We start from the raw sequence: 26,450 nt of genomic DNA, 5'->3' as shown, positions 1-26,450 counted from the left end.
GTCAGCAAAGAAGATGCGGTAATCACCACCTGATCTCCACATGGTGAACACAACACTCTCACCAACACGTCTCCTTGACTAGTCAGTCTTCAGCACCCGGGGTGGGCAGGCAGGCGTTCTGTGTTTACGAGAACCGCACACAGGCTAAGCACAAACATGGAACCAGAGTTCCAATGAGAAAACCTCACTCGCAGAAGCCCAGGCTGCACCCCACCGGGTGATGCAGCGCGCCTGGGCTGTGGGTGCCAGGAGCCGAGTGCTAGGGACTCGTCATGAGTGGGAATCCCCACGTTCCTGTCACTGCTGTCAAACAGAAGGTAAACAGTCTTATGAATGTATTTCCTTAGGAAAACTTGTAAAAACTTTTATTAGGGTATCTATTTATTTAATACTGAACTTTGGCCTACTTTGTAATAGACTATAAACAAATTGAGGAAATCACTATTTCCCACTTCTGTATTTTCTCAAAAATAATTTTGTTACAGAGTCAATATACTGTGTACTATTGATCTATTGTGAAAGCAAAGAATTTCATCAAAACAAACTATTTTAAATGAGTGAAAATTGTGTATGTTAATTTTGCAGCTGTAATATTAATCAAACTTTGTGTAATTCTAATCACAAAATGACGTGCCTTAAATGCTCCTCAGCTGTGGGTTGGCAGTGTCCAGACAGGGAGGGCCCATCACCGAAATCCTGAACAATTGCTAGACCAATTCTATTAAAAACATTTCAAGGCATTTTGGGTGCAAACTTTGTTTATAAATGAGAAATCATTTACCTACGAGAATTTAAGGAGCAGTCTCCTGTAGGCAGACATCACTTTGCCCAAAAATTAGCACTGACACAGACGTGTGCATGCGTGTATGCCCGTGTGTGTGCACATGTGCTTGTGCGTGTGCTGTTGCTGCCCTTCCTAGCTGGTGTGAGGAAGCTGCTGGACATGGCTGTGGAGCGACCCCTGGATCTGAGCACAGCCCCTCTGGTGCAGACAGATGTCAGAGCCCCCTGGGGAGGGTGGGAGGGCGTAGCTAAGGCATAGGCTGGGATTCGGGTGGTGGGAACAATGCTCACCCAGGCCTGAGCAGGAGGATGAGGTGCCTGAGACACTCAAGTGGCCTAGAGCAGGTGGGCCTGGGCTGGAGAGAGGTGGGCTGAGAGTCTAGAGCCTGGATGGCTTGACCCTTCTGGGGGCTGGGGGCAACCAGGATTCCCCAGGTGGGAAGGCGATGTCTGCCAGCTTCCTCTGGACAAAAAGGAGCCCCATGCACCTGGGCCCCGCGTTTTGGGGGTGCCCTTACAGCAGCTGAGACTGGAGTCAACAGACGTGGGGGCTGAGTCCGTGAACAGCAGCAGAGCCTCATCGTTAAAGAGACATGGGAATCCCTCACTGTCTGAAACCTCCCGCCTGCCCCCCAGTAAGAGGAGATCAAGGAGCTGCCCTAACTTGAAAGACCCTTTCACAGACCAAGGGCCGAGTGGCCTGGAGGCCGCACCCGGTGGAAGGGGCGCGGGTCCAGGGTCCCGGGGATGAGCTGCAGCCACACCAGCCCTACCTGTGCATCCGCTTCCCTGATGGCCACTTTGCAACCAGACGCTCCCGTGCAGGCCGCAGGCACCGGTCTTCCGTTTGGGTGGCCACAGGCCTCACCCCGGCGTCCTGTAGTGCGTGGGGTGGAGATAACCTTCCCCTGGTATCAGGGTGGACACCCACTGCCCAGGCACCAAACACTGCCTCTGCCAGAGCCATCCCCACACCTTCCCGCACATTCTGGCTGGCGTCCTGTCCCCCAAATCATGCACATCAGTGGTCCCAGAACTTGCTGTCTGGTTTCAGCTTGGTCTCCAGAGGCTGAGTAGCCAAATGCTTGGTCCACTGTTATGGCAGGCACCCCTCAAGTGGATGTGACCGGTGACTAGTGACCGTGGGGCCCAGCGGTGACCCTCACACAGAATTAGAGCAAAACACCAGTGAGGGCTGCACACTCACCACCATCCGCCCTGGGCACTCATTCCAGAAGTAACAAGAATTCCCTCTCAGGGGGAAAATAAACACATTTTTCATTCTTATAAGGGGCACTCTGATGACTGAACACTATGAATTTTATTAATTCATATGCATTTACTGAGCACTTACTGTAAGCCAGGTGCACTCAAGGCCTGCTGCTGAGTGGGAAGCTGGGTTACGAGGCACATGGAACAGCACGCCCGCTGGATGCTCTGGGAAGAGCACCTCCTTCTGAGTCCCTGTTGCTCCTCGGTTACTTAACTCCACTTAAGTTTTGATTATTTCAAGAAAAAGTCTCATTTGTGAATTTTTCACATCTTGTGAGGATGAAATAAAAGTAGAATGTCAACTCTGCCATCTCAAAAACGTCTTGAGAACTAACAAAGCGTGTCCTCAGGCTGGAGTATCTGCGGCCCATGGGCATCCACGGGAGGTCCTCACACCCACCTGCACTGCTCGGGGCCCATGGGCCAGACTTGCGGGGTCCTCACAGGAACAGATGGGCCCACTGACACCCCCGTCTCTCCCACCTGCGAGTCCCTGGGGCTCTGAGACAGGGATGGAGGGAACAAGGTGCTGTATACACAGGTGAGAGGAGGATTGAAGGTCAATGCCTTTCACTCACTCAACCGAATCAATACTTTTCTGTAAACTAAGAAAGCACAGGGGTCTGCCCCTCCGAACACCAGGACCCAGGGCTCCCTGCTCATCCTGGGTAATATCCCCGCTCCTTTGAGACGAAGTCTCGCTCCGTCGCCCAGGCTGGAGTGCATTAGTGCAATCTTGGCTCACTGCAACCTCCACCTCCAGGGTTCAAGCAATTCTCCTGCCTCAGCCTCCCAAGCAGCTGGAATTACAGGCATGCACCACACACCTGGCCAATTTTTGTATTTTTAGTAGAGATGGGGTTTCACCATGTTGGCCAAGCTGGTCTCAAACTCCTGATCTCAAATGATCCACCCACTTTGGCCTCCCAAAGTGCTGGGATTACAGGCATGAGCCACTGTGCCCGCCCTCTGGGGTAATGCCTTGATTAGCTTTGGAAAAAAATTAAAGATTAATGTGCAAAATGATGCTACCATTGAAGGCAGATGCTGTAGAGAGATGGGTACATTTTGGAAAAGAGAATTTAAAAGATTCTGTATCAGGAAAAGCAAGATTCACAGGTCTTGAAATGTACTTAAAGTAAATATTCACTTTCATATTTACTTTTACTAAAATTTACACTCCTGCCATTGCTCGTCTACCAGGTACAGCTGACTTGGCTGGCACTACCTGGTGCCAGAGGTCTACTCACCTAAGGGTGGGGACAGGGCTTCCTGGGTGCAGCTGGTGAGTGTCTCATCTCTCAAAGGACCCAAGGAGTAAGTCTGGGGATGTCAGACAGGAGGAGACCAGGAGGGTGCCCTCCAGGCTGAGGGAAGACTTTTACTCTGATTGACCACAGTTCCTGGGCACTGCTAGATCACTAGTCAGAAAACCTTCACCAGAAAAGAGAATGCGTGGCCTTTTCATTTCTCTGAGGAAGCCGAGAAACTTTAATTAGGTGACAGGGTTCCAAGCACTTACAGCAGATGGGGTGCGGTGAAGGCCCAGGGAGGAGAGGGGCACGGAGGTGCACGTCCCCTGTGCCCCACACGCCTTCAACCACTGCAACAAACAAGCACCCCAGAGAGGCTATGTGGCAGAGCCCTGCGCACACAGGGCTTTGAGAGCACAATGAGGGGCCTCTGCACGTGGCCTAGGGACGCTCACTCCACGCCCACCCGGTGTATCAAGCTGGCGCCTAAGGACAGGCCGTGCAGCTGAAAGCAGCACATGTGGCCAAGGAGAGCAATCGGCTTTCCTGCGCTTCTGAGGGCAGGGACTGGGGCCGTGCACGCGCGTGCAGGGCAGGCCGGCGGAGGCTACTTGAGCAGCTTGGCCACGTTCAGGCTGGGCACCACAATGTCCTTGAAGAGGGGCACGTAGCTGGGGCTGGCTTGCGCCGGGCCCTGCTCCAGGGTCTCCATGATGGTCTGCTTCATGTCACGGCTGGCATCCCCACGCACAGCCAGCAGCGCACCGATGTGGTCATCCCTGGGGATGGGGAGACGTCAGCCCACGCCCGCTTAGCACCCCCACGATGCTCCACGCTGCCAGGGGCTCACGGCCTCGCCACCCCAGCCCACAGAGCGCAGGGGGTGAGGACAGTTGCAGACAAACGGCGCCTTTCCCTTTTCAGCGGGAGACAAGCCTGCGTTTTCATCTTACTCTGCCTTTTCTCAATCCAATTGCAGAAAGATTTTTCAACACTGCTTTTATAAATCTTTGTTCCCACCCAACCAGAGCAGAGACCGTGGAGAGCTCAAGACCCCGTTTTCCACGTTTAACCACAAACAGCAAGATGATGGGACAGAGGTGGCACAGCTGCAGCCATGGAGGTGGCCCCTTGGGGAAGTGGCAGGTTCCCTGAGACGGGGGCTGCGAAGGCTGGCCTGCGGCCTGGAGCCAGCATGGCAGAGGGGGGACGTGCGTGGGTCCCCTTCCCTGGGCCTGGCACTGGGGACTCCCTGTAATCACGTCCTCGGAGGGTGTCCGGTCTGAGCGGCACTTGGGCCCTACTGAGTCCACCATGAGCACAGAGGAAACTTCCTAAACTCGCCCCGCGCAGGCCACTTTACAGCCCAAATCTTCCCGACCAGACACAGCAGAGCTGTCACAGCTCTGCCCCCACCCTACCCCTGCCCCCACTGTCCCCACCCGGGGTGTGCCCCGCGAGCTCCACCCACCCACACCGTAGCCCAGGCCGGGTGGAAGGCAGCACAGGAGCCGCTCTGGTCCCCGCACCTGAACCCCTGCCGTGCTGCAGCGCTGACCTCGCCAACCGGGAGCCTCACCCGCCCTGTGACGGGAGGAAGGACCTGCCGCTCCACTCCAGGATTCTAAGGCAGACGTGCATCCCTTACCTGATGTCTGGATACTTGCTGACCAGAGTGGAGACTTCCAGGTAGAGCAGAGAAGGGTCTGTCAGCTTGATCACTTCGGCCACAGCCACGATGGTGTCGCAGTATCCGTCCACGTCTTCCCCGAAACCCTGGAAGGCAGCAGGAATGTGAGGGGCCGCCCTGGGCTGTCCCCCTGCCCCGGGAGCGGGTGGATTCTGGCTGAGCCCCTTCCTGACGGGGAACCTCCCTCTTCACCTGACTCCTCAGGATCCACTCTGAAAGCTCAGGAAGGGAGCCTGGGGTCTGGGGTGAGGGCGAGTCCGTGGGAGGCAGCCAGCGCCTCGCAGCACAGGACAGACGGAAACGTCCCTCAGGGAGCCGGCGGCGCCGCGCCTGCCTCCGTGGTCATTCGTGTCCAGCCACAAGCTCAGGCAGGACCTGGACCCAGGCCCCCCGCCTGACACACACACACGCGCTCTCATCCACTGGCTCAAAGTCCCGGGGTGGAGGCTGAACAGGGCTGCGGGCGGCAGGCATTCCCCACCCGGCACGGCGCGGCACTCACGGACGCCAGCTTCCGGAACAGGAAGCGCAGCTGCTCCGCCTCCCTCACCATCTTCTCAGCGCCCTCCTTGCGCTCCTCGGGGCTGCGGAAGGAAATGCGCTTCTGCATGACGGCCCGCAGGTACTCCACCACCACGCGCCGGTGCGCCTCGGCCGTCATCCTCTGGGGAGAAACACGCAGTCAGCGGCAGGCTCCACGGCTCTGGCAGCCACGGGCACTTTCATTTAAACCCAGGTCAGGGCTCCCAGCGGCTCCCCGGAGGCTGAGCCCACTCCTCGCTCGCCACGGCTCTGGGAATCTCACCGCAGAGGAGGAGCGGGGGCTCAGGGGGGGAACAGTGACCGTGACCTGGAGCCCTGCACCATGCCAGCTCCAGCCCCCAGCAGGACAGACGTGGGTGAGGCACGTGCTGCCCATCAGCACTCGGTCCACAGACAGGCCGGTGTCAGTGGCTGCTGCCGCCTTTGATAACGACAGCAGCATCTGGAAAACGTGGCAGACATTTTGGAGGAAAGAGGAACCTAGGTCCTGCAGGAAGGAGGGTCTGAAGTGGAAAGAAACCCCTGGGGTGCGTGGAAAGGCAAGAAGATGGGGCACACGGGCCTGTCCAGGAACCACAGCTCCCTCCACCTCGAGTGGGCGCCACAGGGCTCCCGCCACTTTTACCAGAGCCGCGTCCCAGGGAGGCGGCGTCCGCAGAGCCTCTTGCCTCCCTTGAGCTGACAGGACAACGAGTGAACGTTCACTCACGGAGGGGCTCACTGGATGCTGAATTCTGAGCAGGGTGAGAGGTGAGCCCTCCGTGAAGGTGACTAGGGGACTAGGTCCCACCTTCTTACCTTCTTATATGGCTTTTTAATTTTGGCAAAATCGTTGAAATAGTCTTCCACAGTGACACAGATAATGTCTACAGCGTTTGATCCTAATAGCCACTTCTTCGTCATCAATTCATTCAGATGTTGCTGAAAAGGAGAAACAGATCATAGAAATCACACCTCAATGTCCCACAAGGGCTGAGTGCGTGTGGGAGGGAGGCACTTCAGTGCCTTTGCTACGTGGCACTGCTTTTCTAATTACAACAGCAACGCGCACTCAGGTAAAAATTCGATTATATAATCTGCAAATGTGTACTTTAAGTATAGGAGATTTATACTACAGTTTCTGTGATGAGCTTCACAAAATGACATGTTAAAGATGGAAATATCTGTGCATGTATACATTTTACCTTTAATGGCTACATATATTTATTGTATTTATTTGCCCAATTCTCTATTGATGGACATTTAAATTTTTTTCACATTTTGCAATAATGCAACAGTGAATCTGTATAATTCTACTGATGAAATTCCTTAAAGTTGAGTTTTTCAGTCAAAAAGTATATACAATTCCAATAAAAGTATACAAATTAAAACTCCAATAAAAGTATACAAATTAAAACTCCAATAAAAGTATACAAATGAAAACTCCAATAGAAGTATACAAATTAAAACTCCAGTAAAAGTTACAAATTAAAACTACAATGGCTGTATTTCCAAGCTGCCCTCCAAAACCCAACCCAGTTCAGGCCCACACAGAATCCAAACAGCCCCTTTCTCCCATGCCCTCGACAAGCCTGAGAGGCATCCGTATCTCCGGCTCCTGCCGTCCTACTGAGCGGCAGGTCCTGTTGAGCACTCATTGCTTCGAGGATAAGACTGGGCGTCTACTTTCATGGTGAGGACACTGGTATTGCTTTTAATGTGAGGTGGCCGTTCATGTCCTTTATCCATTTTTCTATATATTGTTTTTAAATTTTGAAATAATTTAAAATGTAAATATTTCCTTCTTGCTTTCTAAGTCATTTTTGCGAAAGTTACAAGTGTCTGCCTCTTTGGGGACACTTCCACACACATTTCCGTTCTCTTGCACAACCAGACGCTGATGAAATCAGCAACCAATCCCACCCCTCATCCCAGGAACCCCTTTCCAGCAGGACCACCAGATGGCCATGGTCTTATTTTTGTTTTGTTTTGAGATGGAGTTTTACTCGTTGCCCAGGTTGGAGTGCAATGGCGCAATCTCAGCTCACTACAACCTCCGCTTCCTGGGTTCAAGCAATTCTTCTGCCTCAGCCTCCCAAGTAGCTGGGATTACAGGCATGCGCCACCACATCTGGCTAATTTTGTATTTTTAGTAGAGACAGGGTTTCTCCATGGTGGTCAGGCTGGTCTCAAACTCCCAACCTCAGGTGATCCGCCCACGTCGGCCTTCCAAAGTGCTGGGATTACAGGCGTGAGCCACTGCACCTGGCCTATATAGTCTTACTTTTAAAATATATTCTGACTTCTGCCAATACATCTAAATAATGTTAAACCATCTTTATGTTTCTGAAATAACCCCCACATTTCATGGTAGGTTATGCCTTTGACACAATATTAAATTCATTTTATTAATGATTTTTGTGTATCTATATTCAAAAGCAAAACTGATCTATGGGAGATGATGTGTGTGTGTATGCACTCTCAATTTGACTTTTTGACAGGTCCCTACATATCTGTTTCTATTTTGTAATCCACTAAATCGTCTGATGTCTTTCATACTTACTGGGTGAACCTACTGAATTGTGCATAAGGACCCTGCATCATATGAAGCATGCAGCATCACAGAAAATAGAGGCGCGCTGAGCGATTTGACCTGAATGCAAGTGCACAGCCCGGCTCCCCAGATGGCCTCTGCACGGTACAGTTCGCAGCCTGTGTCCCAGAGGGCAGTCAGGAAGCACCATGCTTTGGCCCCGAAAACGGTAGCAGGAAAGAGCCAGGCCCACCTCCAGGTCCAGGAAGACCTCCTCCAGCAAACCGCTGCAGCCCTCCTTCGCGATGGCGTCTAAAATCCCGTCCATGCTGGGCTGGCTCAGAGACACGCCCTCTTCCACTTCATTCTTTAAATACTTTCTTTTTAAACTGACTATGGATTCTCTGCAAGGAAATGTTCAGGTTCAACACAGCGGCTGGGCAGGCCAGCCTCCACTGGTCCCCCACCACAGCACCTGGCTGCACTCACTTGAAGGTCTGGCAGTTGTTGATGATGGCTATCATGTACTGAACGTAGCAGTGTGGGTGCTGCCGATTCCTCAGGTGCTCTTCTTTATACAGCTGTGCTTCGTCCTTATATCTGAGGACAGACAGGCTTCGGTCAAACAGCACTAAGGGCAACATGGAGCTGTTTCAAACGCCATGCTGACGTCATGCCTGGCCTGATATTTCACATCACTAACATCTGACCGGCTGAGCCTCTAAAAATAAAACAATCTTTAGACGATCCAGACTAATGGAAGGACAGAGAGGCTGATCACTGAAATGGATCAAAAAATAACTTCACCTCAGGCTTTAAAATATGGCTCATTAGGAGGCTGAGGCAAGAAGACCACTTGAGCCCAGGAGTCAAAAGGCTGCCGGCTGCGCTGCAGTGAGCTCCCACTGCACTCCAGCATGGGCAACCTAATGAGACCTTCTCTCTCTCTCTTTTTTTTTTTTTTGAGATGGAGTCTTGTTCTGTAACCCAGGCTGGAGTGCAGTGGTGCGACCTCGGCTCACTGCAACCTCCACCTCCCAGGTTCAAGTGATTCTCCTGCCTCAGCCGCCCAAGCAGGTGGGACTACAGGTGTGCACCACCACGCCCAGCTAATATTTGTATTTTTAGTAGAGACGGGGTTTTACCATATTGGCCAGGCTGGTCTTGAACTCCTGACCTTGTGATCCACCCGCCTCAGCCTCCCAAAGTGCTGGGATTACAGGCATGAGCCGCCGCGCCCGGCCGACCTTGTCTCTTAAAAAACAATTTAAAAATATAAAAATTTTGAGGAGTTGGTAAAAAAATAACTGAAAAAAGGAGAAAGAAAAAATATGGTTCAGCATTCTGATTGTAAAAATATACTACATATTTGATTGTGAGGAACTGGGAAAGCTTTATCTTATTTACTGTTACACTTCACCTAGAAACTCATAGTGTTAGGAACATCATCAAATGTCAGGTAAAATGTCCCTTTCAGAAACCGTCCCTGAAGTCATCCAATTAAAAACAGTCACTGGAAACGTCAAGAAAACACACAGAGATAGTGACCCGCTCTATTTTTAAACTTATTGTGGGCATTCTCAAGCACATGTGGGAGTGGAAGAATCGTACAACAAATACCGTTTCTATTTTTAAGAGATGTTAAGAAAGGAGCAAACTGAAAGCTGGCAATTAAAGGGAAAGAAGTTAGCATTTCTGTCCAAAGTGTGGTTCAGGTCATGAAAAAGCTGACGGTGATCAGGGACGGTCTCTTTATAGAAGAACCTAACCTCATAAATGACAATGACCTCCAAAGAAACAAACTCAGGCCAAGGTCCCCATGGATAGATGGCCACTAGGGACTTGGCCATGACCTCTGTGGATAGACGGCCAATGGGAACTTGGCTAAGACTTGGCCAGTGGGGACTTGGCTAAGACCTCTATGGATGGAGGGCCAGTGGGGACTCAGCTGTGACCCCTGTTGACAGGTTGCCAGTGGGGACGTGGGCATGACCCCCATCGATGGATGGCAGATGGGAACTCTTGAGTGAGCAGTGTGGCTGTAGTACCTAAGCCACCAGGACAGGACCTACAGATGCCACGGCTCCTGATGTGCCACATTGTGGAAGACAAACTTGCCAATAAGTGGGATCCAAGCCTGCAGAGCCAGTATCTGGCTTGGGAGCTGACGGCAGACTGAGGACAAGGCTGAGGGACATCTCTCTAGAGATCTACAAGCAGCGGCTTAAGGAGGGAAGGGGCTGTTCTGCTTACCAGAGGCCTAGGAACCCTAAGCCCTCATGCGATGCAGTCCGATCTGATTCACAACTATCGAAAGACACATTTGAGATAAAACCCAAACGTAGACTTGGCATTGGATGACCCCATGGAGTCACTGTGCATGTGTCTCTGACTTGATGGCACTGCAGTGGCTTGAGAGAGGGTCGCAAATACCATGTCACAGTGCCTGGGGTTTGCCTCAAGGTATTTCAGCAGAGAGAGAGGAATAGGCAGGGGAGAACAGATTAGGCAAGGGGGCTTTGGAGGGGATGGCTTCTGGACTGCACGATGGTGAACACAGCACAGTTTTTTACACCATTCTTTCCACATCTGTCTAGGTTTGAAAATTATTATCAACAACTCATGGGGAGGGTGGCGTGCCAGGTCATGGCTGCCTGGAACCCTTCTGAGGAAGCCAGCTCGGCCGAGGACACCCTCCCCACTGCAAAGGGGGCACTGTGGCAGAAGTTGCCGCCCCCTACCCCGAGGAAGTTCAGAACAGGCGACGGGAGGAGCCTGACTCCAACAGAGTTGGTGTCATCCGGTGCATCGCTAAGGACATCACAACCCATAGGCTCTGGGAGCCCAAGGAGGCATGTGGTCCACTCAAGGGGAAGATGATCCAGAAGCTCCGCTCCCTCCCTTTGCTTTTGAAGAACACAGGAGTGACACGTGGGGAATCTACAGGCTTAATTTTTTTTAAATAACAGGCATAGTATGATCAAAAAATTTTTGCTTCTAATTTTTAAAAACATTCAATTTGTACATTAGCACACTGGCAAAAAGACATACCTGCTTAGGAAAGAATTCATCTGCTGAAGACACAAAACTAGTACCTTTGTTTTCAAATCTTCACTTATCTGAGCAGCAACTTGAAGATTCTGTTCAAACATCTAAAAATCGGAGAACTTATTAATTCTGGTATAATCTTACAGGAGTGTACTAAGAGTGCAGGTTTGCTGTTATATAAAACCCCCATTTGCTAACTGGTATTTAGGATAGTCCAAATTCAGAGAAAAAAAAATGAAACCACCTGAAAAATAATGAAGTTAGTTTTAAAAACAAAAAACAAAAAAACAACTTCCTCACCTGGGAAAGTACCAAGTGACTCATTTCTTAATTCCTGGCAAACTGGTTTCTCCCATGGGGACCACGTCTGTCCTCACACTACGTGACTGGAGTTCTAATATGTGGAGTGAAGCCTCACTAGGGATGGTGCCCCTCAGCGCCTGACTCCCCTTCCCTGGCCCTATGACCGTCATGATGCAGAGTTCCTAAGAATCTGGACCTGGGGGGTGCCAGGCCCTGCCAGCAGCTGACACAGGCAGAGGAAGGACAAGGGGACAGAGCTCACTGGACTCTCCTCACAGAGTTTCTCACAGCATCCGTTTCCAAACAAAGGAAAGGGTTTGGACTAGCCTGTCAATAACTAACAGTATCATTCAGAGAGAAATGTCACCCACCAGCCCTTGCTCCTGCCTGACCAGAGTCCTGAGTGAGGATTCTAACACAACTGGGCTCCATCCCTTAGCAATACCACTCAAATTAAAACACATGATGAGCCAAAAGAAAAAAAGAGCAGGAAAAGCAGGACACAGGGTGGTCGAACACTGGAAAGTGAATCCGTGGTAAGAACACACTGGGTCTAACACCTAGTGAGGCGCGGGCGTTGGGAAGTGAATCCGTGGTAAAAATGCAGGTGGGTCTAATACTTAGAACCTTAACCAACGAACAGGAAAGCAACTTTAAAAGCCAATGCGCCGTGACCCACCAGGTGGAGGTTGCAGTAAGCCAAGACTATGCTACTGCACTCCAGCCTGGGCGACAGAGTGAGACTCCGTCTCAAAACAAATAATAGACACTCCCAAAATCCACCTGTTAAGACTCAATCGTGCCATTTTTTAGGACAAATCCTGGATATCAACCAAACAAACTCACATTTGAAAGTTGCACATAAATAACATATAATTAGGCTCTAGTCCAAACCCATAAAGACCTGGTCAGAAAAGTAAAGTGACCTTGGGCAAAACTATATGGTAAGTATTGTCCCAGGTTTCTGCAGCTTCAGAGAGAAAGAGACAGAGACAGGAGAGGACTTAGATGCACCAGGCAGGGCTCTCAATATTTTCACGACTCTGTGGATGAAAATCCTGGGTATCTGTGTCACTCTGTAAAACCTATAGGTCCTACTATCCACCTAGGAAACGGAACTGTGCCAATCCCCTGCATTTGGTACCTGGAAGACGATGGCAGGGAGTGTGGTCTGGTAGTACCCGTCCTGGTCAGCTTCCGGTTCTGTCTCTTTGACCCAGTCTTTCTTGTCTGTCTCCAGTGCTTTCCGCAGCCAGGCGATGATGTTTGACTAAAGGAAGTTCAGCATGATGGAGAAGAGAAGAGAGGAGAGCAGGTGCCTAAGAGTCACGCCAATCACCTGGTCGGCTGCATGCACAGCTCCAGAAACCAGACACAGGGTACCAGAGTCCTCGTTCCCAAATGAGGACTCCAGAGCAGGGACCCAGGAGCCACCCCCATGGGAGGCAGGGCCCACGGCAGCCTGCAGGGATTTAACTGGAACCTTTGTACAGATAAAGAGGGAGAAGAAACTAGATGCCCTTTTGGCTGCACCTCATGCTGGAGGACAAGGCCGCTGAGTCCCAGGTGTACAGAGAACGAGGCCAACCAGGTCCAGTCAGGTCTGGTCAGGTCCGTTCCTGTGCCCAGACTCAGCAACTACAGTAGCTCATGTCCCAAGAGAAGACAACGCTCCTTCCCCAGCTCCTGAGGACACCTCGGCTTCTGGTCACAATGCTGCCTTGCACAATGCTGTCCACAAAGGTGGACACACCCTTGTCTAAGAAGCAGACCCTGCTGACCCCCTCCTCTCACTCTGAGACCACCTGGTGGTCACCAGGCTGCAAATGGACTCGCCCTTTGGTCCTTGACTGACCCCCCCAACCCTGGGACTCAGAGCCGAGAGCCGGCAGGTGCCGCCACACACGGTTCAGACATCCCGGGCCCTGGCCAGCCTGCCGAGGATGGCACAGGCTCACGCCTCCAGCAGAGGACAAGCTTCGGATCCAGGCCCAGAGAAGGGGCCATTCTCCTCTTTTAGCAAACGGACCTGTCAGGGCCTGGAAGCAGAGCCTGGGCAACTGAGCAACGTACCCTAGGAAGTCAACGCGAAGGCATTTTTCACCCTGCTGCCTGCCTGCTGCCAAGCCCAATTACTTGTACAACCAGCACGGTGGTCTGTGGCACGCAGGCCGGCCCTACTCACAGTGAGCGTGGACATGTACGTGTCAAGCAGCTCAGAGACCACGTGTGGAGAAAGCAATGGCTCCAGGGTGCCGACATCCACTTCCGGGGCCAGCTCCACGTTCCTCATCATCTCCGTACTATGGGGGAACCAGGAATATGAGTGACAAACCACGACAGACATAGAAGAGCATGTCCAAGTGTGCTGAGGCTGTTTCACTTGCCACACGAATGTCCACCCACCCTGGAGACTTCCTGGTCACAGCCAGCCCACGGCTCAGGGGAAACCGCAGGGCAGGGGCCGAGGGCTTTGGGGTCTCCGTGGCGTCACCCACTGGCTGCGAGACCACGTGAGTCCCTCCAACCTCAGCCTCACCCTCCTGCACCAGCTTCATAAGGTGCTGGGGCTCAAATGCAGAAGAGACTTCCCTGAGGGGAAGATGTGTGTTCTATTCACTGCACCTCCAGAGCCAAGGCAGGGCCTGGCAAACAGGAGGCGCTGAATAAACAAATGCACTCAGTCAAAATGACAACAAGCCCAGCAGGCCCCCACAGCCACAGGCGCCATGTCCACTGACTCAACCAACCACAGACTGAAAATATTTGGGAAAAACAACAATAAAAAATAATAAAAATTTCAAAAAATATAGTCCAACAACTATTTTCATAGCATTTACACTGTATTTAATTTTATAAGTAAATCTAGAGATGATTTAGAGCAGGAAGGAGAATGTACACAAGTTACATGCAAACACTATACCCTTTTATAAAGGGGACTTAGGCTCCAGAGGATTTTGATAGCTAAGTGGGCTCCTGGAATCCCTCCCCATTGGGTATGGAAGGGCAGCTGTGTTGTATTTTGGAAACAAGCTACTGCAGTCAACATCACTATGCTCTGCAGAGGGTGATGACTGGAACGCAGAATACAGGACATTACTGATAAAAATGCATCTGCAAGAACAGCCTAAACTACATCCAGTCTACTGTCCAGAAGACAGGAAATACGTGCTACACTTCAGGAAAAGTTTTCATTAAAAAGTTATTATCAGCCGGGCACGGTGGCTCATGCCTGTAATCCAAAATCCCAGTGCTTTGGGAGGCCGAGGTGGGCAGATCACGAGATGACCATCCTGGCCAACATGGTGAAAGCCCATCTCTACTAAAAATACAAAAAAATTAGCTGGGCATGTTGGCATGCGCCTGTAGTCCCAGCTACTCGGGAGGCTGAGGCAGGAGAATGGCGTGAACCCAGGAGGCAGAGCTTGCTGTCAGTCGAGATCACACCACGGCACTCCAACCTGGGCGACAGAGTGAGAATCCGTCTCAAAATAAATAAATAAATAAATAAAAAGTTATTATCAGTGTATGAGATTGGGCTCTTTAAAGGCTAAGGTTTGATATACTTACTATGTACCCACAAAAATTTAAATTAAAACTTTTTTTAAGTTCTAAGGTTTGACCACTCAGAAAATTCAACCAACATGTCTCATGCTATGTACCCTAAATACTTTCTCAGAGTAACACTGAATAAAATGATTAAGGGCCAGTCCACTATAAGAAATCCAAGAGCTTCCTGAGTAAAAAAGTGCTTCCTAAAATTGTGCACATTTTAAAAGACTTTTATTTAATCTGGATTATTTTTGCCCAAGAACCTCAATTCCGTGTGTGAATGTTTCCAGCGGGAGCACTTCAACCTCCCCTGAGAAAGGCCAGGGTGATGGAACTCACAAGACTCCTCAAGGACAGAAAAACACTCACAACGTGGAAAGACAGAATCAAGACGCAAACTGTGCAAGGTACACACATGCATAGCCCAGTCTAGTGGCCACAGCCGGGGAGGGCCCAGGGACAGGACTGGAATTCAGCTTCCCATTCACTGGCTGTGTGACCTGGGCACATTATCCCCTGCCTCCTGCCTCATGGGGCTGCTGACACACCAGGCACGGAGGGGGAGGCCTGCACTGTCAAGGCTACAGAATGGGCGGCCATGAGGATGAGCGGCAGCCAGGGGAGGTGAGTCCACAGTTGTGCACAGACAGCCACAGTTGGAGAGAGCCATGGTTGCACAGAGAGCCACGGTGACCATTCTCTGCAGAGGGTGCTTCCTTTCTCTTCTGTCCTTCTGTATTGAAATGCAAATTCTCTATAAGCAGATACCAGTAAACAAAGCCCCCCAAAAATATGCCTTACTGCTAAAAAAAAAAGGGGGGGTTTATTCAATTTCTCCACTGCAGTGATAAGACAGGCAAAAAAAAAAAAGAAAAAAAAAAAAAGAAAAATTCCAATACATGACTTAATATTATTTTCTATCCATGAAACCATGGAAAATTGAAATAAATTTTTATTTCAGCTACCTAATCTTAAAGAATTTCAGAATACCCCCACCACTGCACTGTTTTTCAATACTACTTCCAATTAATCCATGCACAGAGTGGTTCATGTTCTCTTACGTGAAGTGACAAAGCCTCGTGCTAGGATACAAAAAGGATGACAGAGTTTTCTCGAACTATCTAGACTTGTAATTGTTTATTTTTGAAAGACTCACTGCTATAGGATATTGGTGAAGAGAAACCAAACCCAGGATTGCTGGAAGCCAGGGAGGTAATGTGGTGGTCTCCTCCCCAACGGGGTGGCCATGTGCTAATCCCAGCCCCACCTGGCACCATGTGTCCTCACCTGTAAAAGGGGCAAAAACACGCCTGCCTCGGGGTGTCACCGCAAGGAAGCAAGTCAGCACACGGTGAGACAGGATAATGGCCCAGCCCGGAGCTGCACCCTGTCAAGCTCAACAGGGCTGGAGGCCAACAGCAGAGATCCCTCCCAAGCACAACACTGTTCAAACACCAGAGGCTGGGCACCAGCAGGCGGACCAGAAAGAAGATGCCCCTTGGCCAGAAACCAAGGCCGTGGGCCCGGAGCACCTGCCCAGAGTGACGCCCTGTGGTTGGTTCTCCAGCAAGCGGCTGCCAGCCCCTCTCACACACAGCTTCTACCTAAGAGACAACACAGGCGCCAGGTTAGCTTTACCTTGTGTATGTGTTTAAGACCCACGTCAAGAGGCTCACGATCTCATTGGCTTCCAAGTCTTCCGATGCGAGCTCTTGCATCCGCGTGCTCAGGGCTTGGTGGTACATATTCAGGAGGTTCTTAAAGATCTCATAGTGGGGAGGAAAGCACTGAACCATCAGGTTTTTGGCGACAATGAGGTCATCCAGGACGTACTTCCTTATAATTTCCAGGTGGCGGACAAGCCACATCTTGTCAGACTCCCTGGTGTCTGCCTGTGTGCCCTCAATTCTGGTGGTCACAGTCCTCTCCAAGATGGTGAACATTTTCTCTTTCCAATTCTTGGGCCTCCCAGGAGGAACAAAGCCAGTTTGCTTTTTCCGGTCAAGTATACGCCTGTCGATTTTCTCTTCCCTTTCAATGATCCTGACAACTGAGACCAGCAAGGTGGGGTCACGGCGGACAGTGACCAGTGACCTCTGCAGCACCATCCACAGCTGCTTAGCCAGCTCATCAGAGAGCCCCTGCGTGCTGCCAAAGTAGCCATGGATAAGGGTCATGTCACGTGTGTTCCCACTGTCCATGCGGTACTGCTCGTACATCAGCCCGTCCCGGGAGCACTCCAGGTCCATCAGCTTCCGGTGGGCTTGCAGGAGCGCCCCTTGTTCAATTAGGTCCTGGGTCTCCCTCACAATCTCAGGCACTAGGGAAAAGGCACAAGACAGCAACATAAACCACCACCACATAAAAGGCTGCCTGCATGCAGCGTTCTGGGAACACGGCAGAGCAGGAAGCTGTCTCCCTAGCTAACAACTGCAATGGCAGGATATGTCTGAGGTAACTATCTTTGGAACTCTGGAGTCTACTGAAGGCATAAATTGTAAACTGTGGTTAACTCTGGGCATTTGCAGCTCTCAGCTTGGCAGTGGCTACCCAGGCCCCACGTCCTGCCCCGCAGGCAGCTGTGCATGTGCTGATGTGTTCCTGGAGCTGCCTGAACACAGTCTGCAGCCTAGCTGGGCAAAAAGAACCCTGTCCTCCACACCAGAGATCTGTACTCTGATCACTGACTACTGCTTCTGACCACAGAGGTGCGAAGAGGTGAGCAGCCACTGTTGCATCTTCCCCTGTTCACAGGCCCCTCCTCGCCCCCGCACACCTCCAGGGAATTTAAAGGGCCAATGTCTTCACCACCTCCTTCATCTGTTCCCCTTTTTGAAAGCCAGATATTTGTATATAAATAAAGACATTCAAAAGTAACTGCATTTACAGGAAAAATTCAGAAGTGGCCAATGCATGCCCAGGCAAAGGCACAGGCTCAGAAAAGACTTGAGACAACCTTGAAGTGCACACTTCAGGCTGCACCTTGGCACAGAGAGCCTACAACAACCAAAGACAAGAATCATCAACCTGGGAAGGGAAAAGAATCTGATTTCCAGACTTATCACATTATTTGATTCAAGTGTCCATTTTTCAACAACAAAAACATCACAAGGCACACAAAGAAAGAAGAAAGTATGGCCCATTCAAAGGAAAACATAAGAAACTGTCCCTGTAAAAGATCGGATGGCAGATCTACTAGACAAAGACTCTAGGACAACTATTTAAAGATGTCTACGGAACTAAAAGATGTGAAGAAACAAACATGTATGAGCAAAATGTAAATACCAATAATGAGACAAAATCCAAAAGGAAACCAAAAAGAAAATACAAAGCTGAGAAGTACAATAAATGAAAAATTCACTGAAGGGATTCAAAGGCAGATCTGTGCAGGTGCAAGAAAGAATCAGTGAAAGTGAAGACAGGACAATGGGAAATATCAAGCATCAGTGACAGAAAGAAAAAACATTGAAGAAAAGTGAACAGAGCCTCAGCGACTTTGTGGACACCATCAACCAGGCCAACATATGCTTAGTGGGACTTTTAGAAGGAGAAGAGAGAAATGGGCAAGACATTATTTGAAGAAATAATAGCTGAAAACTCCCCACATTTGATGGAAGACATGAATATGAAGATCCAAAAAACTCAACGACCTCCAAGCAAGAGGAACTCAGAGGTCCACAGTAAGATACAACTTAATCAAACTTTTGAAAGAATTTTGAAAGCAGCAACTTGTCAGAAACAAGGGCTCCTAAATAAGATTATGAGCAGATCAGATTTCTCACCAGACACTTTGGAGGCCAGAGGCAGTGGGATGACATATTCAAAGCGCTAAAAGAAAAATACTGTCAACCAAGCACCTTAAATCTAGCAAAACCATCATTCAAAAGTGACAGCGATATTAAGACATCCCCAGATAAACAAAAGTTGAAAAGCTTGTTACCACAAGATCTGCCCTGCAAGAAATGCTTAAATGGAGTCCCACTGGTTGAAAAGAAAGAATGCTAGGGAGAAACTGGAAGCCATGTGAAGAAGTAAAGGTCTCAATAAAGGTAAATTAATGGACAATCATAAAATCTAGTAATATTAACACTTCAGTTTTTAACTCATCACTCTGCTTTCTACATGACTTAAGAGACTAATATTTTTCTGGTTAAAAGGGGCAAATAAAAAAGAAACTAATACATTAAAAACTAGTCTAAAAGCTAGTAATACTGTAACTTTGGATTCTAACTCCACATTGTTTTCTACCTAATTTTTTAAAACGAATGCATTAAAAAACAATTATTAGTCTATGTTTTTGGACAATGTATAAAGATGTAATTCTGTGAAATGAACAACCCAAAGCTAGTGGAGATGAAGCCACATAGGGACAGTTTTTGTGTATTACTGAAGTTACGTTGATATAAATTCAAACTCAAGTGAGATAATGTTAGATGTTAAGTGTAATTTTTATGGTAGGCACAAAGAAAACAGCTATAGAATATACACAAAAGAAACAAGAAGGGAATTAAAGTGTTTACTACCAGAATAATCAAAAGCACACACACAAAAAAAGAAATGCAGAAATAAGAGACAAAAATGTTATATGGCATATAAAAAACAAATAGCAAAATGACAGAAGTCCCTTCTTATCAGTAATCACTTAAATGTAAAGCTCTTTGATCAAAAGAGGTAGGCAAAATTAATTAAACTCTTCAATCAGAAGAGGTGGACAAAATAGATTTAAAAAATAAAACATGATTCAACTCTACGTGTTCACCAGAGACTGATCTTAAAGCCCAAGACACAAATAGGTTGACAGTAAAAGGATGGAAAAAGATATTCCACATAAATAATAACCAAAAGAGAAAAGGAGTGGTTATACTAATAAATATGAAATAGACTTTAAAAAAAAAAACTAATCACAAAGAAGTCCATAATGTATGAAGATTCAGCAAGAAGATGTAACAATTACAAATATTTCTGCATTTACTAACGGACCATCAAAATACATGAAGCAAAAATGGATGGAACTTAAGGGAGACACATTCACTTCTGTAACAGTTGGAGGCTTCAATAACTCTCAATAACGGACAGAACAAGCAGACAGAAGCTAAACGAGGCTTCAATATCTCCCTCTCAATAATGGACAGAACAAGTAGACAGAAGCTAAACAAGGAAAGAGAGGACTTGAACAATGCAACAAGCCAACCAGATTGAACAAACACAGAAAGAACACCCAACAACAGAATACACACTATTCTCACTTGCACATGCGACGGTCTTCAGGACAGACCATGGATTAGGCCTCAAATTAAGACTCAGGTTTTTAAAAGATAAATATCACACAAAGTACCTTCTCTAAACTCAGCAGATGACGTTAGAAATCAGTATCAGAAGGAAAACTGTAAAATTCATGAATTTGTGGAAATTAAACAACATACTCTTAAACAATTAATGAGGCAAAAAAGGAAACATAAGAGACTTTTTTTTTTTTTTTAGACAAAGTCTTGCTTTTATCCCCCAGGCTGGAGTGCAATGGTATGACCTCGGCTCACTGTGTCCTCTGCCTCCCGGGTTCAAGCGATTCTCCTGCCTCAGCCTCCCAAGTAGCTGGGACTACAGGCACCTGTGGCCACCACGCTCAGCTAATTTTTATATTTTTAGTAGAGATGGGGTTTCACCATGTTGGCCAGGCTGGTCTCGAACTCCTAACCTCAGGTGATCTGCCCGCCTCAGCCTTCCAAAGTGCTGGGATTACAGGCACGAGCCACTGCACCCAACCGTAAGGGACATTTTTAAAACTTAGAGAAGAATGAAAATGCAGACGAATCAGAAACCTCGCACACTCCTGGTGGAAAACTGTGAAATGCTGCAGCCACTGGAGGAAACAGTCTGGCAGCTGCTCAAAGATTTAAACATAAATGACCACATGGTCCAGCAGTTACACTTGTGTGTACATACCAGAACGAAATAAAAGTAAAATATCTGTACACCCATGTTCACTACAGCATTACTCACAATGGCTAAAATGTGGAAGCAATCTGAGTGTCCACCAGCAGACAAATGGAGAAGCAAAATGCGGTCCATACATACAATGGAATATTATTCAGCCTTAAAAGTGAAGGAAATGCTACAATACTACAGCATGGAAGAACCCGGAGAACATCATGCTGAGTGAAATAAGCATGTCACAGAAAGACAGATAATATGTGATGCCACTTCTATGAGGTTTTCAGAGTCATCCAGTTCACAGAGACAGAAGGCAGAACACTGGGGAAAAGGAGCTGGGCAGAGGGTGCCAAGTCAGTGTTTAATGGGTAAAGATGTTCACGTCTACAAGATGAAGAGTTCTGAAGATGGAGGTGGCAATGGTTGCACAATGTGAACGTTCTTAATAGTCCCCAACTGTACACTTAAAAATGGTGAAGATGGCAAATTGTGTATGTGCATTTTAGCACAAGAAAGAATGCAGGAGGGGAGCTGTGTACACAGCATTACTGAATTATAGGCAATGAGACAAGTCTGAAGGAAACCAAACCACATCTTCTCAATGAAAATGTATCCGTAACAAAAAACATGCATACCACGTAGGCTCATTTGTTCACCAAGGAAAGGAAATTATTTCCAACTGCTGTAGATAAATTAATTCCAGTAAAGCACCTTTTGGTCATTAGGCATTAGTTTAAAAGACCAGAAGGAGGCTGGGCGCGGTGGCTCAAGCCTGTAATCCCAGCACTTTGGGAGGCCGAGACGGGCGGATCACAAGGTCAGGAGATCCAGACCATCCTGGCTAATCCGGTGAAACCCCGTCTCTACTAAAAAATACAAAAAAAACCTAGCCGCGCAAGGTGGCGGGCGGCTGTAGTCCCAGCTACTCGGGAGGCTGAGGCAGGAGAATGGCGTAAACCTGGGAGGCGGAGCTTGCAGTGAACTGAGATCCGGCCACTGCACTCCAGCCTGGGTGACAGAGCGAGACTCCGTCTCAAAAAAAAAAAAAAAAAAAAAGACCAGAAGGAATGTAGCCAGCCAATACGAAATAAGAGGAAATGAACTAGAAAGGTGCCAGCTGAGCATCACCAAGGAGACTCTGTCGAGGGACTCTGTTCCAGTTCCAGGTAGTCCACAGTCACCAAGAAGAGCTGCTTTCTGAGTTGGCAGCAACTGTGGCATTTGTGTTGGGCATGCACAAAGAGATGCAGACCACAGTCAAACATGTCACCCTGCAGATCACGCCCTGGAAGAAGGGCACATACAAAGCAATGGGACAAAGTGCTCAGCAATGCTGCAGCCACAAGCATAAGAGGAGGGCAGAGAGGATGGGGTGGACAGGACACAGGTTACCAAGGTGTGCTGTGGGCAGCCAGGGAGAACCGCGCCAATTCACACGTGGCCTTGGGAGCCGAGGAGCATCAGATGATGCAGCACAGCCAGTGTGGAGGGCGAGCTGGGGCCCGTGACGGCTGCGGACGGGGAAGTGTCATGCAGACATCAGGGCAGAGACGTTGGGTAGAGGAACAGGAAGAACTTGTCAAGAGGCCAGAGATAGGAACAAAGAAAGGGAAGGAATCAGACCCTGCCAAGGCTTCTGAGGTTGGGGACTTAAAGGATGCTGCTGACCTTGACACAGAGTGGGGACCAAGGGGAGGGACGAGGCTGTGGAAGCAGCTCCTGTCACAGCAAGCGGGAAGAGACTGAACACAAATGCTGGGAGCCACCACCCAGGGCCAGCTGGCACCTTTCAGGGACAGGTTACTGGGCCCTTGGCATCCTTCTAACTGAGGCGTTCAGGGAGAAGACTGAAAGGGTCACTCCCCCATGGAACTGAGCCCCAGCTCTGCCCTGGCCTGGGCACACATGCTTCTCCTCCCGCCTGGGAGCTGCTGCTCGCCTCATCCCTTCTGCTCTGGGAACTACTTGCTCTGTCCCATGCGCAGGGCGGCTTCTCCCACAGCTCCTTTTAAGCATGGGTCGCGGCATCTTCACTCTTCTGCACTCACAGAGTCTAACAGCCACATCGCAGGCAAGGCAACGACACTCAGCCAGGGACTCCCTCCACACTGCGTTTGCTGGGCCTCTGTCCTGACACCGAACTACAAGCCTTCTTCTAGCCTTTACGTGCTCAGCTCATCATTTCCATCCACGTTCAAAAAAAGACGCTGAGCAGACAAGAATTAACCACTTAACCATCTACAGGTCTACAGTGCGGGCTGCAAAGCACACTGCACACAGAGCACTCAGTGAGTCATGCAGAGACAGGTGTGAGCATGGCAAGTGCCTCGAGCGTCTGCCTGGTACCTGAGAAGATGTTCTTGAGGTTCTCCACGGCTGCGGCGAGCTGGCTGTGCTGTACCACGGCATCTTTGACATCCTTGAGGCTCTCGATGGTGTTGATGCTCTGCCTCCAGTCCTTGCTGACGTCCGCCAGCGACTGCTGGATGTCTTTGACATCATTCAGGGCGTTGTGGAGCTGGCTGAGACCTGTGCGCACCCCGTCCAGCTGTGACTGGATGGCGGCCTGAGGAGAGACGCCACACGGGTGAGAAGAGCCAGTGACAGCCATGTGCTGCTTCCTGAAGAACAGATCTTCCCCGGGAGGGTCAAGTTCAGGAAAGAGCCACTGAGTAGCAGGAAATAGTCAATACCCAGAAAAGAGAATACAATTAACAAGGATTTAATTGATTCACAATGTAACTTTTTTTTTCATTGCTGCCTGGGAACAGAACAATGATGCATTTTAAAGCTTTGATGAGAAAACGTCAGGACACTCCTCATCTAGCCTCACACCTGGTGACACCAGACACCACCACGGGTCTGCCCTGGGCCGTGGCCTGCTATGGTACCTTCAGAAGGACGTCACCCATGTTCTCCCCAGGCCCCCTAGTTTCCTAAGAGGTCTTATCTAGGCAGAGAGAACAGTCAGGACTTCACTGGCTTGGGGCGGGGAGTTCCTGCTATTCAGCCAGGACCATACTTGGCCTCAGGACAGCTGACCCACAGGACAGAATCAGCAGCCGAGCTTCAGATCCACTGTGTTAAATGTGAGTTAAAACAATCTGAACAAAATGCCCTCCAGTGGTGCTCTGTAGAAGAGCTTTAGATAAGACTACTTCTCATTCCTCTGGTATTGTTTAAAAACTTAATAGTCACTTTCACGGTGTTGTTATTGTTGTTGTTTCTGGGTTTTTTGTTTTTTTTCTTTTTTTTTTGAGACAGAGTCTCACTCTGTTGCCCAGGCTGGAGTGCAATGGCACAATCTCGGCTCACCACAACCTCTGCCTCCTGGGTTCAAGCGATTCTCCTGCCTCAGCCTCCCAAGTAGCTGGGATTACAGGCACCGGCCATCATGCCTGGCTAATTTTTGTATTTTTGTAGAGACAGGGTTTCACCATGTTGACCAGGCTGGTCTTGAACTCCTGACCTCAGGTGATCTGCCCGCCTCGGCCTCCCAAAGTGCTGAGATTACAGGTGTGAGCCACCGTGCCCGGCCTCAGGGTGTTTAAAAGGTGGTTCCTTTGCTGTTTTCACCATTCCCACTGTCTTCTAAGCAAAGCTACTGATTGGTAATGCACTGCTGAAAGTAATTAACTGCTCAAGAAAGTCCAGCTCTGCCTCCTTGCACATCACCACAAAGGCTAGTTTAGCAAAATCATCATGGTGATGTCAAGCAGGAACCTGAAGCCCAAGACAGATGGCTCTGTGCTGCCTGGGAGTGGAGCAGGTGGCCTTACCTTCAATCTGGCCTCCACGGAGGCCTTCTTCCGCGCTTCTCTCCTGCGATACTGCTCCACCTTGTCCAGCTGGTCCGGACGCTGGAGCATCCCAGCAACCCTTTGCACTGCTGTCGCAACGGCCTCCCGGTCTGTCTCCTTCATGGTCAAAAAGCAGATGGAATCCTCACAGTGTTCATGCTAGAGGTATTCTGTGTGCATTGCAGGGGTTGTTAGGTTGTTAGAAATGCTAGGTACAAAACCTCCCCTCAAACAATCAGATGATCACAATGGAGCTACAAGGAGAGCATCTGAGATCATTAATCCAGGAAACCTCAAAGAAAGCTGAACTAGGATGAGGAACTCCTTGATAAGATAAACAAACCTTCATAACACAAACCTGGGGAAGTTAAACCTTTAAGGGGAGAGCAGATGCATTTCACAGGCATGAGAGACATGGACATTTGGAAGATTCCAGATGTGGGTCCCAAACCACCCACCATGTAGATGTCAGTCTCCAAGGCACGTCTCTCCCCAAGACAGGGCTGGTTTCTCATTTCGGGGGCCTTCCCCCAGCACCTTGGCCAGGCCTGTGGGCAGCTGTACCAGGACCCTCAGTGAAGACAAATGCAGCACAGACATCTCCCCCAAACAGGTACCACAGCTGGAAGCCCAGCACAAGCCCCACGATTCCCTATAAAAGTCACTATTGTCAGCTGGGCCTGGTGGCTCATGCCTATAATCCCAGCACTTTGGGAGGCCGACGCAGGTGGATCACGAGGTCAGGACATTGAGACCATCCTGGCTAACACAGTGAAACCCTGTATCTACTAAAAATACAAAAAAATTAGCCGGGCATGGTGGCACACACCTGTAGTCCCAGCTACTCAAGAGGCTGAGGCAGGAGAATGGCATGAACCCAGGAGGCGGAGCTTGCAGTGAGCCGAGATCACGTCACTGCACTCCAGCCTGGGCAACAGAGCAAGACTCTGTCTCAAAAAAAAAAAAAAAAAAAAAAAAAAACTCATTACTACCTTGGGTGTCCAAAACCCCATTTCCCCCTTTTTTAACTGCCATAGAAAACATCGCGCTTCCCTCCTTTATGCAGGTCCGGTGCAGACCACAGGTGCTCAGATGGCAGGCAAGCCTGCCTTCCATGCTCCCTCCACCATTGTCCTCCTCAGGGAGCTAAGAGAGCTGCTTGGTGAGCAGCTGGTCAATGCGGGAATCTGATACACCTGTTCTCCTTGATTTCAGCTGTTTGATTTTCATCTTCATGAAAATTAACAAGATTCGCCTTCTCCTGGAATTTTTCATTCTCCATGCCCACATGCTTTCAGACACCTCTCTTCTCACTCCTTTTTCATCTGGACCTACATTGCAACCTTTCCTTTCTCTTTATTTTCTGATTACGAAATTAGGCATACAATGTACAAAATCTGGACAGGACAAAAATACAAAGATGCCAAGGCAACTCCCCTTAAATCCCAACACCCAGGGGCAACTCCCCTTAAATCCCAACACTCAGGGGCAACCCCCCTTAAATCCCGACACTCAGGGGCAACTCCCCTTAAATCCCAACACTCGGGCAACTCCCCTTAAATCCCGACACTCAGGGGCAACTCCCCTTAAATCCCGACACTCAGGGGCAACTCCCCTTAAATCCCGACACCCAGGGGCAACCCCCCTTAAATCCCGACACTCAGGGACAACTCCCCTTAAATCCCGACACTCAGGGGCAACTCCTCTTAAATCCCGACACTCGGGCAACTCCCCTTAAATCCCGACACTCAGGGGCAACTCCC

The 26,450-nt window shown here is 49.3% G+C and overlaps 2 protein-coding genes across 2 annotated transcripts in view; one reads left to right on the top strand and one right to left on the bottom strand.

Annotated features, from left to right (window-relative positions):
• Nucleotides 1–3,516: 3,516 nt before the first annotated feature.
• EXOC3 (exocyst complex component 3) overlaps nt 3,517–26,450 on the bottom strand; it is a 24,432-nt gene continuing 1,498 nt past the window's right edge. Inside the window, exons 2-13 of the mRNA XM_023194573.1 lie at nt 24,667–24,857; nt 23,234–23,453; nt 16,595–17,276; nt 13,590–13,707; nt 12,549–12,674; nt 11,105–11,205; nt 8,543–8,653; nt 8,307–8,457; nt 6,340–6,462; nt 5,501–5,662; nt 4,957–5,084; nt 3,517–4,087 (exon numbers count right to left, since the gene is read on the bottom strand). Coding sequence (XP_023050341.1) covers nt 3,916–4,087; nt 4,957–5,084; nt 5,501–5,662; nt 6,340–6,462; nt 8,307–8,457; nt 8,543–8,653; nt 11,105–11,205; nt 12,549–12,674; nt 13,590–13,707; nt 16,595–17,276; nt 23,234–23,453; nt 24,667–24,810 — 2,238 coding nt within the window. The 5' untranslated portion in view covers nt 24,811–24,857 and the 3' untranslated portion in view covers nt 3,517–3,915. The remainder of the gene's footprint in view (nt 4,088–4,956; nt 5,085–5,500; nt 5,663–6,339; nt 6,463–8,306; nt 8,458–8,542; nt 8,654–11,104; nt 11,206–12,548; nt 12,675–13,589; nt 13,708–16,594; nt 17,277–23,233; nt 23,454–24,666; nt 24,858–26,450) is intronic.
• LOC111527976 overlaps nt 25,780–26,450 on the top strand; it is a 3,501-nt gene continuing 2,830 nt past the window's right edge. Inside the window, 1 exon segment of the mRNA XM_023194572.1 lies at nt 25,780–25,849. Within this exon segment, the coding sequence (XP_023050340.1) occupies nt 25,780–25,849 (70 nt within the window).

The sequence above is a fragment of the Piliocolobus tephrosceles genome, chromosome 4 (assembly GCF_002776525.5).
Source record: "Piliocolobus tephrosceles isolate RC106 chromosome 4, ASM277652v3, whole genome shotgun sequence".
In the NCBI taxonomy this organism is placed as follows: domain Eukaryota; kingdom Metazoa; phylum Chordata; class Mammalia; order Primates; family Cercopithecidae; genus Piliocolobus; species Piliocolobus tephrosceles.
Note: the sequence above shows the minus strand (reverse complement) of the source record. Positions and strands in the feature narration are given on the sequence as shown.